Source organism: Dermochelys coriacea, chromosome 1, assembly GCF_009764565.3.
Source record: "Dermochelys coriacea isolate rDerCor1 chromosome 1, rDerCor1.pri.v4, whole genome shotgun sequence".
Classification (NCBI taxonomy): Eukaryota; Metazoa; Chordata; order Testudines; family Dermochelyidae; genus Dermochelys; species Dermochelys coriacea.
The window spans coordinates 134,234,693-134,251,892 of record NC_050068.2 but is presented as its reverse complement, the minus strand read 5'-3'; the positions used below and the strand labels follow the sequence as shown (position 1 = coordinate 134,251,892).

Genomic DNA, 17,200 nt, shown 5'->3' with positions numbered 1-17,200 from the left:
ATTTTATATAAGGTATAATATGAAGACAAAGTAAGAATACTGAATCCCTGAGGGAGACACTCTGTATGAAATAAAATCGGACTAAATGTTTCCCTATTATTGCTGCTGCTGCTTCCATTAGTCCAGTGGAGGCTGGAACATGTCAGCACAAGTGGAAAATCAAATAGCTAGAGAATATTAACTTCAGAAACTGACTAAAAAGAAAAAAACATGCACAAGCTCAAATTAGGTTTCTCATACTCTTTTTTCTATTATTGAAATGTATTATCAACTGGAGCAGGTCTATCAGCACTCCCAATATGAAGACAGGTTTGGGCTGAACGTAGGACTTTCACAGTTGGATTTTGGTCCTCTCTACCTCAAATGTCTAGCAGATCCCATGGTGAGTGCCTTTAGAAGGTTTCAACAAATCTTTTCTCTTACAAGGAGTCTATCTTTGACCATTTGTATTTGCTATTCCTTTTCCCTTTCTATTATTTGCCTTAACTGGGAATTCACCCTTTTCGGCCACTGAAATTCAATTATGGTCCAAATTTTTAAAAGGTAATTAGGCATCTAACTCTTATTCAAATCAAATACCTAAATACCTTTAAAAATCTGTCTTTATATGCTTAACCCTTTTGGCAGTTCTCTGGGTTCTGGCTGGCTGGTTAATTGATAGAACTTGTTAGAAAATTTTGGCCAAAAAAAGGTCCATTGAAAAACAGGAAAATATTTTTACAACAATTTCTTGAGCAGCTCTAAGAATTGGCCTGAGAAGTCCTTAATTTTGATTGTAAAGCAAAAAATTCATAAGCATGAGCAAAAAGTACTCATGCAATACCTGAAGCATATGTGAAAGTTTGGGTTGTACACACAGGCAGGTGAGCAGCAAGTCCTTGACTTGTATGCACACATTACACATTTGTATAATTAAGATGGGTGTGTGAAAAATGTGTGCACTTTTGGAAATGTGCCCTTAAAGATACACCATTGACGTGAAAACTAGCTCATTTTTTAAAAGGAAACAAAAATAGTTTCAGAAACTACACTTGCTTAAATCCACCCGTGTCTTTCTACTATCTTCTGATGCTCTGTTGTAACTTGCCCTCTTAGATGTACATGTTGAAGGGTCCCCAAAGCATGATTAACTACCATGTAGATTATATTATCAAAGCACAACAAGGAAAGAGAAAGACAATAATCAGACTTTTAGATTTTGTCACATTGATTCTAAAGCATCTTAATCTTAGTTTTTTGCATTTTATTATTTTTACATATTCCCAGTAAGATTTAATTTTGTCTAAATTTCAGGTAAGTGGTAAGTCAGCTTCCATCAGACTGAAAAGATAAAAGCCATCCTTGTTGGTTCCATCCAAAAAAATCATTGTGCACAATTTCTTTGCTCTTAGAACAGCCATTTCACATCATCTTGTCCTAACTATAGTGTTCACTAACCATATAGCAATTTGTTACTGAATAGCTGACCTGAAATTTATCAGCGATAATTCTTTCCAAAAGGTAACATGGCATGATGATGTAACCTGAGGCATAATACTTCATTTGGATGATACATCAAACCCAGGAATTTTGAAAAGGTCAGAGTTAGTTTCTGACAATTTGCTGGTTTTACAAAATATCCAGCCTGATAAATTTGAATGAGAACTTATAAAAATAAAGGAATAAAGGGACTATGATCTGAACATTTTGATTATTGCATTTCACTTTGTTCACTGCTTGTGCCCAAATCTTTATAGGATAGGTCAGCTTACTGCTCTTTAAAGGTAGGTGTGAATGTGCGTGCATTCCTTTTCAGACATAACTGTTTTAAAAACAGGTTTCAGAGTAGCAGCCGTGTTAGTCTGTATCCGCAAAAAGAACAGGAGTACTGGTGGCACCTTAGAGACTAACAAATTTATTAGACCATAAGAGCCCCAACTAAACCTCTCCAGCGCATCATCAAAGATTTACAACCTATCCTGAAAAATGATCCCTCACTCTCACAGATCTTGGGAGACAGACCAGCCCCCCAATCTGAAGCAAATACTCACCAGCAACCACACACCACACAACAAAAACACTAACCCAGGAACCTATCCTTGCAACAAAGCCCAATGCCAACTCTGTCCACATATTTATTCACCTATGACACCATCATAGGACCTAATCACATTAGCCACGCCATCAGGGGCTCATTCACCTGCACATCTACCAATGTGATATATGCCATCATGCGCCAGCAATGCCCCTCTGCCATGTACATTGGCCAAACTGGACAGTCTCTATGCAAAAGAATAAATGGACACAAATCTGACATCAGGAATCATAACATTCAAAAACCGGTAGGAGAACACTTTAATCGCTCTGGCCACTCAGTAAAAGATTTAAGGGTGGCAATTTTGCAACAGAAAAGCTTCAAAAACAGACTCCAACGAGAAACTGCTGAGTTTGAATTAATATGCAAACTAGATACCATTAACTTGGGTTTGAATAGAGACTGGGAGTGACTGGGTCATTACACATATTGAATCTATTTCCTTAAGTTAAGTATACTAAGTTAAGTATCTATGCCTCACAATGCTGTATGGTGATGAAGCACAGGTGATAAATAGATGGCAACTTCAACACCTACAGTGTTTGAGATGAGAAGTCTTTATGCCGTAAGAGGAGTTACAGGAAGAGACAGATTTTGAACTAAAAGTATTAGATTGGAAGAAAGGCCATGACAGGGCTGACAAAATCTAGGAAGTGTGACTTTGCTGGTTTGGACACCACCTTGTCAATTGTCTAAATGGGGCCATCTTGATTATCACTACAAAAGTTTTTTTCTCCTGCTGATAATAGCTCATCTTAACTAATTAGCCTCTCACAGTTTGTATGGTAACTTCCAACTTATCTGTATGTGTGTGTATATATGTTCCACTCTATGCATCCAATGAAGTGGACTGTAGCAGACGAATGCTTATGCTCTAATACATTTGTTAGTCTCTAAGGTGCCACAAGTACTCCTGATTTAAAAAAAGAACTTCCATGGTTGACCTTAGTTTTTAATAATGACAAATAATACTTTAGATTATTTCCCCATCTTTAGCTCTTAAGAAACTTTAACAAGGTGGGTAACGATTTTTAAACCCTTTTTACAGATGACTGACTGAGGTTAACGTGATCAAGAGGCTTATATGATGTCTCTAATCTCACAGACCCAGTCAGGAATTGAACCCCAGTGTCCTGACTCCAAGTTCTATTCTCAGTCAACTTGACTCGAGGCGCCCATTATGTAAAAAAACTTTGTCCCTTTGAAGTCAATGGCAAAACACCCACTGACTTCAATGGGTTTCACCCCTTATGTTTGTGAGTTTTCTAACACGTTCAATACTAAAACTCAAAGGCTCAGAACAACGATGGCTCACATCAAACACTGAAACAAAACATGTAGTACCTGGTGTTATTGGATTTATCCACTGAGCTGTAAGTACAATACCATCATGGAGACACATATATATAGCACACTGATAGTTACAAACACTAGACTAGAGTAATAATCCACAAGCACTGGTTTACTGAAATACTGACTTAACACACATGCGCTCTACTGGAAAAAGTAGATTTCAAATGTCTTGGCTGATATGTAATATCTTGGAGAAATATATGGTAGTACTTGACTATATTTGATTTTATTTATTTTGCAATGTTGTTGTTGAAGACAGAATCTCTTTTTACCTACCATGATAGAGTGACATCCATATCCATCAAGCGAGTACATGCAGTCTATCAAGTGAAACTACACAGCAGTGTGCATGTTCAGCGATGATGGATAGATGACAGGTTTCAGAGTAACAGCCGTGTTAGTCTGTATTCGCAAAAAGAAAAGGAGTACTTGTGGCACCTTAGAGACTAACAAATTTATTAGAGCATAAGCTTTTGTGAGCTACAGCTCACTTCATCGGATGCATTTGGTGGAAAAAACAGAGGGGAGATTGATATACACACAGAGAACATGAAACAATGGGTTTATCATACACACTGTAAGGAGAGTGATCACTTAAGATAAGCCATCACCAGCAGCGGGGTGGGGAAAAGGAGGAAAACCTTTCATGGTGACAAGCAAGGTAGGCTATTTCTAGCAGTTAACAAGAATATCTGAGGAACAGTGGGGGGTGGGGTGGGGTGGGGTGGGGGGGAGAAATAACATTGGGAAATAGTTTTACTTTGTGTAATGACTCATCCATTCCCAGTCTCTATTCAAGCCTAAGTTAATTGTATCCAGTTTGCAAATTAATTCCAATTCAGCAGTCTCTCGTTGGAGTCTGTTTTTGAAGCTTTTTGGTTGAAGGAAAGCCACTCTTAGGTCTGTAATCGAGTGACCAGAGAGATTGAAGTGTTCTCCAACTGGTTTTTGAATGTTATAATTCTTGATGTCTGATTTGTGTCCATTTATTCTTTTACGTAGAGACTGTCCAGTTTGACCAAGGTACATGGCAGAGGGGCATTGCTGGCACATGATGGCATATATCACATTGGTAGATGCGCAGGTGAACGAGCCTCTGATAGTGTGGCTGATGTGATTAGGCCCTATGATGGTATCCCCTGAATAGATATGTGGACACAGTTGGCAACGGGCTTTGTTGCAAGGATAGGTTCCTGGGTTAGTGGTTCTGTTGTGTGGTGTGTGGTTGCTGGTGAGTATTTGCTTCAGGTTGGGGGGCTGTCTGTAAGCAAGGACTGGCCTGTCTCCCAAGATCTGTGAGAGTGATGGGTCGTTCTTCAGGATAGGTTGTAGATCCTTGATGATGCGTTGGAGAGGTTTTAGTTGGGGGCTGAAGGTGATGGCTAGTGGCGTTCTGTTATTTTCTTTGTTGGGCCTGTCCTGTAGTAGGTGACTTCAAAAACAGACTTCAATGAGAAACTGCAGAACTGGAATTAATTTGCAAACTTGACACCATCAAATTAGGCCTGAAGAAAAACTGGGAGTGGCTGGGTAAAAGTAATTTTCCCTCTGTTGATACTCACACCTTCTTGTCAATTGTTGGGAATGGGCCACATCCACCCTGATTGAATTGGCCTCATTAGCACTGACCTCCTCACTTGGTAAGGCAACTCCCATCTTTTCATGTGCTGTATATTTATACCTGCCTACTGTATTTTTCACACCATGCATCTGAAGAAGTGGATTATAGCCCACGAAAGCTTATGCCCAAATAAATTTGTTAGTCTCTAAGATGCCACAAGGACTCCTTGTTGTTTAAGCAAATAAGAGTGAAAACACAGATCTAAAAGTTTAAAACTTCATCTAGCAGGATACCATCTTTCTTCAAGGTTTTTTTTTTCTCATCCACAGTCTTCTTTCCAGTTTTTTACTGGCCAAAGTGGCCAGGACCCATCACAGAGAACAAATTGCTTGGTTTCTGTCTCTTTAAGGTAAAGGATCAAGATGGAGTCTCTCTCTGTCCCTTACATTCCCAAAGGAATTGTATTTGTCCTAAAAGTCAGGAAAGCCACCTGGCGACTCAGTCACTTGTTTCTGTCTGGGATGCACAAGACATGCTAATTCTCTCTCTCTGGAGTTCAGTTTCACTATAAACCCAGCTAGTTTAGCTTGATGGCTTTGTTTACTGCTAATATGTAATTGAGGTTAAAAACTCATTGCTTTGTCTAGGGCAAACCTGTTTAAACATGTCCTAGTAACATTACAAACAGAAAGTTTATATCTGTAATATTACATTATACAATATGTAATATTGTTACATATATTTCACAATGGAATTGTTGTTACATATATTCCACTGTGTTATCAGTTTTCAAATGATACCTCAGAAGGCATATTTTGAACAAATACTATTGCAGGAGTATGTAGGGTGTGAGCCTTGGGTCACAGACATTGTAAACGTCATTAAAACATATTGCTACGTAAAAATACTTAAATTTGCCAATCTGAGAATGAGTATATGTGTATATAAAATATCTGTACATACATATAAAACACACATACTTCATAAATATTAACATTTTCAAAATACTTACATTACACACACACACACACACACACACACACACTTGTTAAAAAATATTTACCTAACCATGATAAAACTGACTTGGCTATATCAACTTGTTTACCTGTGCTGATGCAAGTTTTAAATTAATTAATAAAAATAAGAAATGTTGCTGAGAAATGTAATACTACAGAAGCTCCAAGGACTTCTGCATTCAAGCATTTAGTCAGCAATTAATTTCTATACCATATAATATGTTTAGGTTGGCATAGTTCATCTCCTTCAAACACACAAAAATCTGCATTGATATTAAAGCTATCCCCCAGTATGGGAGATAGCTAATTATTCTGTGATGAATGTAAGAGTCACAGCATTTGTATCAGCTGTATAATAAAAACAAGATCAGCAGCTGCTGCTAAATGTTGCACAGTCTGTTCTTTAAATAGATTTTATCTATTTGGTATTCAGTTTGCCTACTCCTTGCCTAGATATTAATGATACACTTACAAATGAACTTGTTTTCAAGTCAAGTCATCTCCTTTTCCCAATTTTCCCTACTTTGCTCCTGAAGAGATCCCTTTTAAAATGCAACCACCAGTTATTCATAAAAATGTGACCTGCCTTTTTTAGGAAATATTATAAACATGACTGCTGCGTATCTTCCTTGAAATAGCTCAACAGAGTAGAATACAGCCCAAAGGCCATTGAATGCTGCCAGAAATAATGAGAGCTTACATGCTCTACCAATATCTCTGTAACTGTGGGTTTCAGTGATGACCTGGACTTTAATTAAATGTTACTAGTAAAGCAGGAATCAAGGAAAATGAGATGGATGAGAATAAACTAAAGACACAGTTTCTTATTATATAATGTATATCCTTGCTAATCTCTAGACCTCACAGCCTAGCAATAGTATTCCTCAATTTACAGACTACTTAAACACAAATAAACAAAAAAATCCTTTACTGTGTCTCTGATGAGAAATCTCTTAACTACCCAATGTTGCTTCAACGCAGAGTTAGGCAGTTTATGGGAAGGTTAACATCTTTACAACAGGCCTGTTTTAAAGTAACCAGTTCTAAAATGACCCCCAAGTCATGTAATAAAATATTAACATTTTATGAACAGATAAAGTGATGCAACAGTGCAAACTTTCATAGTACTAAGCGTTTCTCCTCCATCATTTACTAAAGCTGATGCACCGTATATCACAATAATTTTCTACTCATTTTTCACCACATAGGAAGGAAAAAATAATGAGCAGCTTTGGCACTAATAGCACCCACTTCAAAGGAAAGCAATTGAAGTTAAATGGTAGCCCCTGGCAATTTTGAGGAAACAAATGCCGCAAATTTAGTGGTTGGGAAAGTGGTCTTTTCTAATGGCAGAATGGGAAAAGACAGCTATATAATTTCATCACAATTCAGATACCACTTTTTGGTGTGGATTCTGAAGTACAAATATTTTCTTTCTTTGAATTTAAAGTTACATTTAATCAATGTCCCCATTTTGATGTTCCCTTCAATAACAATACTGTTCTCACAAATAAATTTCCCCATTACATTTACTTGAATTTGATTAGTATGCAATTAGAAATTAAACAGAATCAAAACTCTGATATAATATTCAAGACTTGGCTCAACAACTCTAATTTTTATATACTTTTGTTTGAAACATTGAATCCTGCCCATATCTCAGTTTAAAACATTTTATCGTTGTGTTAAAACACTTTTAAAGCTTTATTCTATATTTGGCACAAGACGACTATATTTTCAAATGAGCCTGATTTTTTCTTCCATTTTCTACAACTATAAAAGCAAATCCTTTCTTGGTTTTGCAGTAAGCTTCCTGGCAGGACTGGATAGAAGCAACTTCCACATAGCTAATACTAAGCAGTTCTTATAACCGATCTGCAGTATACAATGAGGTCATGCATTCGCCCCCCCATTTCCCCACCCCCGCAATATTATGCAGTTATATCTTTTTTATATATATCCTTCTCTGGGAAGAGAGCTTACCCGTCACTAACTGCATACGTATGCCTACCAGTCAGAAAGCAAGATTTTAAAATTTCCTCTGTCTGTACTTCAAACTGAGACAAAGCGTCGCTTTCAAAGATATGAATGTGTCTGACCCAAGAATGACCTTGGGTTAGATACGGTATGGAAGGGATGCACTACTGTACTGGCGCAGTGAACTGCTTCTGCCATGATGTGGTGACTGCATGCCTTGTCTAATCATTCCAGATGTCCCCGTTGAAATGATGATAAGCTCTTTAAGTGGAATGATGTACATACTGCTAATACAGCCCTTTGTGAAACTCATCAAAGAAAAGACAACTTCTGACAAAGTCCCAGAGGCAGGTAAATGTAGAGAGCAGTGATACAATTCAATAGAAGGAAAGCACCATGAAAAGATAGAATTCAACAACACTTAAAGGATTGTTTACAGTAGCATTTCCAAGACACTACCTAAGGAGTCAGTATGATCAGAGAGTACTACTTTCACATTCAACATGGACCAGCTTCTCAACTCCCCTTCACAGAGGGAACTCCCTCATATTTAGATCCAATTTGACTCAATCCTAATTAGACAGTCTATTTTTCCTGTTACTGTAAATTACTGACACCAGGGGAGGGAGATGGGGCTGTATCCCACTGTTGATAATGGGGCTTATGTGTTATACATCCCAAACAGTCAGGAAAAGAATATAAACTACAACATGATAGTTTTATGTAGCAAAAGGCATCCCAAAGAAGTTTCAATGACCAGTTAAATACTATCTATCTGTTTCATACTGCTACCCATCACTGTGATATCTGAGTGCTTCCACATAAAATCAATAGCAATAGCAAAGTTCCTAAATTGACCCCATCAAGACTAACACTTTTTGTGGTACATCTCTGCTTTATGAATTTTGTTTTTATTTGTTGGTTGAGTTGTTTGTTACAGTTTTTTATTTTCTTTTATTTTTCAGGGATGTGGTGTCACTGTTGTGGGTATCTTTCTTGCTATGGTAGAAAATATTTTTTGAAAAGGAAGGTATGCAGCATTTCCTAAAGATGGTAAGACGTTTGAGTCACTCAGTCTCCTACAGAAGTTTTATTCCACAGGCAGATCCCCTTGACTGAGAACACTTTGCCCCCAACTCTCATGTGCTTCATCCTATGTATTGTGATCTGATTCATCCCAGAGAATCACAGCTGTTGTAGAAGTTCATAAACTGAAATTCAGAATGGACTCTTTTAGAAAAGTATCACAGGCAATTTACTTTCAACATTGGTGGTTGCCAGATTTGGAGAGAAGGACCCTCCATTTAACCTATCAGCGAAAAAATGTGTAAAGTCAGATCCTGAAATTCCCCCTGACACCAGCTAGCCCAAGGAAAAAGTGTACTAGCCCAAGTGAAAAAAATACATACAACACACTGCCCTCTAAGAGTCATGCCTCTGAAGTTTAAAATAACTGTGTACTATATTTATTGCCAAACAACTTTCTATTTAATAAACTTGTTAAAACATACTCTAACTTACTCCAGCTCCTGAGTTTTGTTATACTTTCTTTTATCTCTATGGCTTCACTCCACTTTTTCCCCCCATTATACATCATGTTGCATCTTTGTGTGTTGTTCCCTCTTTTCCTTTTCTCTTCCTCCACCCCATAATAAGCGTCATCTTTCTTTTCCTACTATATCTTCTGTTTGCTAACTTCTTTCCCTCCCTCTCCCTTGTACTTTTTATAATTTATCCCCCTCATTCCTCACACTCGCCCACCCAACAGACACCTACTTGCACAAATTCACATGCCGTCCACTCAAGCATGCACTACCCAAAAGCCTCCCCCCCACCACACACATATATATGCACCTATCAACTCACAGGCTCACAAGCACAGCCCCAACCCCAAAGGTAAGAGAGCCCCATATCCTAGGCTACTCTGTTCCCTCTTTAGTCCCACTCCACTACTGTCCTGAAAAAGCAATATAAAGCAGCAACCACCTGGCCTACTCTGCTCTAAGGATTGTCCCCACAACCCATCCCTCAGGGAAGAAGCCAAAAATGCCAGATTCTTTGTACCTTGCCCAGTCAACTTGCCAACCTGTTCCAACATTTTCCTTACCCAAGCAACCAGAGGAGTGGTTTTTTCAAGCCCTGCATATAATACAACCGTTAATCATCAAGGTAACCTGTCCTTCAACCAACAACTCGTTTGGGGGTGCTTTAATATATTTTTTCACATTTATTCACACTCCTGCAGTATTTATGTAAGGAAATTTCCTGTCAATTATACGCAATTCCACCAACATTTGTTATAAGCTCAGTAACATTATTTTCCACTTTCTCCGCTCTGAGAAGGCAAGAATGCCACATTATCAAATGACTGTTCTGGCAGTAAGCCACTGGGCTCATGGTTTATTTGGTAGGACGAAGGCATCAACTACCTGACAAGGTCGATGACTCTCTCCCTTGGAGCAGTGCTGACTGGCTCATCATTAATCATTATGATCTGATCTCCTGGTATAAGTTTTCCTTCAGAGGGGCCGCCTGGAGACAAATGAGAAATAAGGACAGGTTAGTAGACCATTATAAACACATAGACAGTCTCCTCTATTGTGCAGATATTAGATACGGTTCAACTTGGAGGTCTAAAGCACTTTGCTGATAATATACCCTCACCAGAAAGCTAACAATCTAAATGTACATAGCACAGTACCTGATAAGTGCCTAAATAAAAAATTATATTTAGGAACTTAAATAACCAGGACCTGATTTTCCCTGACAAGTCAAAGGGAGCTGCAGGTGATCAGCACCATTGAAAATCAGGCCACTTTTATTTAGGTGCCTGTATGGAATTACAATAAGACTCTAATGTTAGGCACTCAAATATGAAGGCTTCAGCCAAGAGCTTTGGTTTCCAACTCTACTGAAATGTAAGGTTAAGATTGCTTGGTGGTACATCGTCCCTTGCAGAAGGCTGAGATGAGCAAAACTCAAACTTCTGACCACCAGGAAATTTCTTTTTGTTTTCTAATAGTGTTAGATGCAATCCTGTGGGTGACTGTAGATGGATTGTCAAAGGAAGTGAAGAGCCTATACATTTCCAGCAACTGTGGGGTTGGCAGAGCAAAGGTATGTGTGTTACTAGGGCATATTGTGGCACTGCTGGAAGAGGGTAGTGTTACAGTTGCATGGGCAACCTTAACTGCACATTTCCTGGTTTTCAGAAGATTGAGTTTTGCTCAGCTCAACAAGGAGATGACATGTCACCAAGCAACCTTAACTTTGTATTAATATAATTATTTGCCACTGAATTTCCTAGGTTTTTGACCAGGAAAATAAATGTTCCTGTTAGGAATTAATAGTCTGAAGAAACAAGGAGGACATCATCATCTGCTATAAATGAATTTGAGTGCTGTGTGTAATACAGGAGTGGTGGTCTAAGGCAGTGGTTCTCAACCTGGGGTGCAAGGCAGAGGTCTTCCAGTGGGTACATCACCTCATCTAGATATTTGCCTAGTTTTACAACAGGCTACATCAAAAGCACTAGCGAAGTCAGTACAAACTAAAATTTCATACAGACAGCCACTTGTTTATACTGCTCTTTATACTATACACTGAAATGTAAGTACAATATTTATATTCCCATAGATTTATAATTATATGGTAAAAATGAGAAAGTAAGCAATTTTTCAGTAACAGTGTGCTGTGGCTCTTTTGTATTTGTATGTCTGATTTTGTAAGCAGTTTTTAAGTGAGGTGAAACTTGGGGGTACTCAAGACAAATCAGACTCTGAAAGGGTACAGTAGTATGGAAAGGTTAAGAACCACTGGTCTAAGGTAAAGATGGTAAACTGGCGTATACAGTTCCTTTGGAAATGGAGGATCTGGGATTTCTGTGGGTATCCAGTGATCAGTGCCTGGAAAACACAAGGGGACACTTTGAAGGGCCTTGGAGCCATCTATTGTTAACTTGCAGGGCAAAGACAGAGGAGAGTGCTGGAGTGGCTGACAGAATGGTTGTGTTTGTGAGCTAACACAGGCAAGACTCCCTTGTGCTGGAGGCAAGTGGCAACAAACTTGCAACCCTGAATGCCCCAAGATGCATCACACGCAGGTTGGGGTACACTGTCAGAGCTGTGGAGTTGGGGTTCAGGCAGGTTGGGGTGCACTGTCAGAGCTGTGGCATAGAGCCCTGTGCCGGATTAGTGTAGAGACTGGCAGCAGGACCAGGATCCCATGGGTCCCGCAGGACCAGCTGCTATAATTGTGGGCACATGTAGGAGTGGGTATTGCGGGATTAAAAATAGTCCTGTGCAGGGCTCTAATGTGCAGTTCATGGGGGTTTGGGTGCATTGGCAGAGCTGAGGCTGCAGGGTGGTTGCAATGATTGAAGTGCACAGGCAGAGCCCGGGGTGCAAGGAAGTTAGGGTGCACTGGCAGAGCTGAGGGGGTGCCATGCCTCCCTTGCCTGAGTCCCCAAACTCTCTTGCTTCCCATACCATCAATCTCCATTTCTGCCCCCCATAACATTACTGGTTCCCTAAATTCCTCTCCTTCAGTTCCCACAGTCCTCTGATACGCCTCCCCTCCATTCACATGTCTAATTCCCACCCTGCCCATACTTTTTCACTAGGAGGGTGGCAAAGCACTGGAATGGGTTACCTAGGGAGGTGGTGGAATCTCCTTCCTTAGAGGTTTTTAAGTTCAGGCTTGACAAAGCCCTGGCTGGGATGATTTAGTTGGGGATTGGTCCTGCTTTGAGCAGGGGGTTGGACTAGATGAGGTCCTTTCCACCCTGATATTCTATGATTCTATGAATACTTTGATTACATTGCCCCCAAATTAAAATGGCTAGTCATGTCTCACAAATAGTAGCAACCCTCCCTGTCCAGAACTTCTTTTGTCTCAGGTGGGGACTTGTGATTAAATTACCCTTAGTTATATTAATTGAAGGATGAGTTCACAGCAATAAAGAGGTCTGTGATTCATCCCTTTGTTAATACTTCTCAGTTTAACAGTCTGAGGCAGCAGAAGGAAATTGTTTGGGGGGGGGGGGGGAGGAAGGGAGGACTGTAACTCAGGAAACCTCTTGGTCAAATTTGGATCACCAATGCTACCTCACATGCCCACGAGGCACACCAAATTTCAAAGCATCTGATAAACCATTTGGATTTTAAAGCACTTAAAAGAGTCTAGCTTTAAACCATATAAAATGTTGGAAAATAAACCATCAAGTATGGTTGAACCATTCTTCTGTATTGGTGCATGTACAGTGTAGAAATGTACATTTTCATAAATACTATTCTCAGTTCGAGTCTACCAAAGACTTAGTGGGTGCCATGCACTCCCTTGGGCAAAACTTGACAGACAGACCATTTTGACCTGCATCAGATCAATAGTTTGATCTCTAGTTCTGGGCAAAAACAAACAAAAATCTAGAAACTTCAAAAAATATCTATTTTGGGGAACATCTGTCTCAAATGACTTCAGATTTGGGTCATTAACCCTATCTGGTACTCTCCTAAAGCACAACAGATTTAAAAAAATCTGACTAAGCATGTCGATTTTAGAGGACTTAGAAAAGTCAGCTTTTACACAGATGTCATGATGCAACCTTAAGTATTGTGGTGCTCTTGCCAGTATAACAACAACTTTCGTCTTTGGAAGCACACAAAAACCTTTTTGCTTCCCATAACAAGCTCACAGAAAAGGAGCACAGTGTCACAGCCTCAAACGAAAGATTATACTTGTGCTAATGTCTTGTCTTTAAAGTTTGTAACGATGGTATAAAACAGAAGATGGAATCTTAAAAGAAAAAAATTCTTACTGCCTGACACAATTCATTCTAACAACAAGCTGAAGCTGTGCTTCTATCTGTTTGGTTTGGAGGTTTTATTTTACTTTTGAATCCACTATAAATGGAGTTTCACTATGTATAAATGCACACCAGTTCCACTGTATTTGTCTCCACTCTTACTTTGGTGATTGAATACAAATATGCTTCCCCAAATGGGCTTTAAATATGAGAGTTACACTAAATAAAACTATTTTGGGAAAAAAAAGAACTGTCTGAGATTAATCATGACTTCAGAGGGGCCAGATCCTAACTGCATAATTTGCTTTATTTGCAAGTAATACAAACACCATTTGCGCACACACCTGGGAAAATCACATTTAGGTGTTCTACAGGCAGTTTTGCTTGTTCTCTGCTCTCTACACTGGTTTCCAAAAGAATATTGAAAATTCAAGGTCTTCGTCCTTGTCTTCAAGACAATCAATGGTCTGGGCCCAGCATGTCTACAAGTTTGCCTAAAGCTTCAGGATGAAGACCATGATCAACAACTCCATTTCTCAGGCACAATGGAACTTTCTATCACAAAGGCAAAACTCTTCTGTATAGGAGACAGAGTTTTCTCAGGGGCCAGTCTGAGATTGTGGAACAAACTCCCCCAGGAACTAATGGTTATCACAAACCTTGCTACCTTCCCCCACAAGTGCAAGGTGCATTTCTCTGATCTTGCCTTCTCTAATATAAACACAGTGCAGTGTCCATAAAGAAAACAAAAAAACAAACCCCAGCAACAACAAAAATAAACCCCTACCAAAATAAAACCCTACACTGCACACTCAGTTCTCACCCTATGAGTAGATGAGAGAAGAAAGAATCATACATAACATAGTTTAGTCACATAACTGAATGCACTACTGGAAGAAGTTCAGAAACTATGTGAGGAGGGTGGTGTAAGAAACTATACAGAATAGAAAAAAAATAGAATAAAATTCTTTCTTTAAATGAAGTGGGTCAACCAGTATAGTCAAACAATAGTAATGGCTAAGAGTAATAACTATGATATTGGCTTTTTCCTGCTAACAAATTTATGGGTTTGAAACGAGTGTGGTGAGAAACAATATTCCAAAGTACAAGCCCTTACAAAATCATAGAATCGTAGGGTTAGAAGGGACTGCAAGGGTCATCTAGTCTACCACCCTGCCAAGATGCAGGATTTGTTGACAGATGGCTATCCAACCTCCTTTTGAAAACTTCCAGTGAAGGAGCTTCCACAACCTCTCTAGGCAGTCTGTTCCATTGTCCTACTGTTCTTACAGTTAAGAAGTTTTTCCTGAGACTTAATCTAAATCTGCTATGCTGTAGTTTGAACCCATTGCCTCTTGTCCTGCCCTCTGTGGCAAGAGAGAACAACTTTTCTTCATCTTTTTTATGGCAGCCTTTCAAGTATTTGAAGACTGCTATCATATCCCTCCCTTAATCTCTTCTTTTCCAAGCTAAACATACCCAGTTCCTTCAGCCTTTGCTCATATGGCTTGCATTCCACCCTTTTGATCATTTTTGTCACTTGCCTCTGGATTCTGTCCAGTTTCTCTACATCAGTGGTTTTCAACTTTTTTCTGGGGACCCTGTTGAAGAAAACTGTTGATGCCTGTGATCCAACAGAGCTGGGGATAAGAGGTTTGGGGTGAGGGAGGGAGTTAGGGTTCTGGGCAAGGGGTGCAGGCTATGCGGTGGGGCCGGGGATGAGGGGTTTGGGGGGTTCCAGGTTTGGGGGGGTCTCATGGCTGGGGCAGAGGATTGGAGTGCAGGGTTGGGGCGTGGACTTACCTCCAGCGGCTGCTGGTCAGGCATTTCCTGCCTGTCCTGACACCACGGACAGTGCTGCGCTCCAGAAGTGGCCTGAAGCAAGTCTGGCTCCTAGGCGGAGGCCCACAAGTGCAGGTTTCCACCTCCCCCAGTTCCCATTGGCCTGTTCCCGGCCAATGGGAGTGCAAGCCAATGCTCGGGGTGGGGGGAGAGTGCGGAGGCCTGTGGCCCCCCGCCTAGAAGCTGGACCCACTGCTGGCTGCTTCCGGGGTGCAGCATGGTGTCAAAACAGGTAGGGACTAGCCTGCCTTAGCTTGGCAGCACCACCAACGGGACTTTTAATGTCCCAGTGGGCACTGCTGACCAGAGTGACCCAGTGCCTGACATGTCGCGACCCAGTATTGGGTCGCAACCCGAAGTTTGAAAAACACTGCTCTACATCCTTTGGTGACCAAAACTGGACATAGTACTCCAGCTGAGGTCTAACCAGTGCCAAGTAGAGCACTACTATTACCTCCCATGACTTACATGCTAATGCTATACTTCTGTTAATACAACTCAAAATTGCATTTGCTTTTTTTGCAACAGCATCACATTGCTGACTCATGTTGATGGCATGATCCACCACAACTCCCAGATTCTTCTCAGCAGTGCTGCTGCCAAGCTAGTTATCCCTCATTCTGTATTTGGGCATTTGTTTTTTCTTCCCTAAGTGTAACACCTTACATTTGTCTTGGTTGAATTTCATTTTGTCGTCTATAGCCAATTTTGTGAATTTGTCTATAGCCAATTTTATAGAATTTCATTTTGTCGTCTACAGCCAGTTCTCCAATTTATCAAGATTCCTTTGAATTTTAACTATATTCTCCAAAGTATTGGCAACCGTCCCCTTGCTTTGTGTCATCTGCAAACTTGATCATTATGCTCTCTATACCTACATCTAGATAATTAATAAAGATATTAAACAACACCAGACCCAGAACAGATCCCTGTGGAACCCCACTTGAGACCTCTCTCCAATCTGACACCATTCCATCATTCCAGAGGCATGTCAGCATATCAGAATTTAGGGTATGTCTACACTGCAGTTAGACATCCCTGGGTGGCCTGTACCAGCTGCCTCAGGCTTGCGGGGCTCAGGCTAATGGGTCTCAGACTGGCGGAGCTGTTTACCTGCGCTGCAACCCGAGCTCTGGGACATTCCCACCCCATTGGATCCAAGAGCCTGAGCTCCAGCCTGAGCCCGAACATCCACACCGCAATTATACAGCCCTGCAGCCTGAGCCTCTGAGCCCAGGGCAGCTGGCATGGGTCAGCTGCAGGATTTTAATTGCCGTGCAGACATACTCTCAGAATGCTATCTAGTATTCATGATTCACTTGGTTGCTGGAATGCATTAATAGTACTCGCATGTGCCATGGTATTTTGTCCCAGTGGGCCTCAGTCAGTGTAAATACAAGTTCAAAATTATTAAATTAAATTTAATTTAAAAAAGCAATTTTAAAGAAATCAAACCTCTAAGCAGACAACTTTAAAAGCCAATGCAGTCCTGCTGGAAATCTGAGCACATCTATATCACTGCCAGCAATACAGCCAGCACAGACAGGGAGTTAATAAGTCTCAAAGCCCTGCTT

The 17,200-nt window shown here is 40.2% G+C and overlaps 1 protein-coding gene across 6 annotated transcripts in view; it reads right to left on the bottom strand.

Moving 5' to 3' along the window:
- Positions 1-17,200, bottom strand: part of FRMPD4 (FERM and PDZ domain containing 4) — a 435,982-nt gene that overhangs the window by 88,478 nt on the left and 330,304 nt on the right. For all 6 annotated transcript variants that reach the window (XM_043502671.1, XM_038382491.2, XM_043502497.1 and 3 more), the window contains one exon: positions 10,411-10,513. In XM_043502671.1, the coding sequence (XP_043358606.1) occupies positions 10,411-10,513 (103 nt within the window). The remainder of the gene's footprint in view (positions 1-10,410; positions 10,514-17,200) is intronic.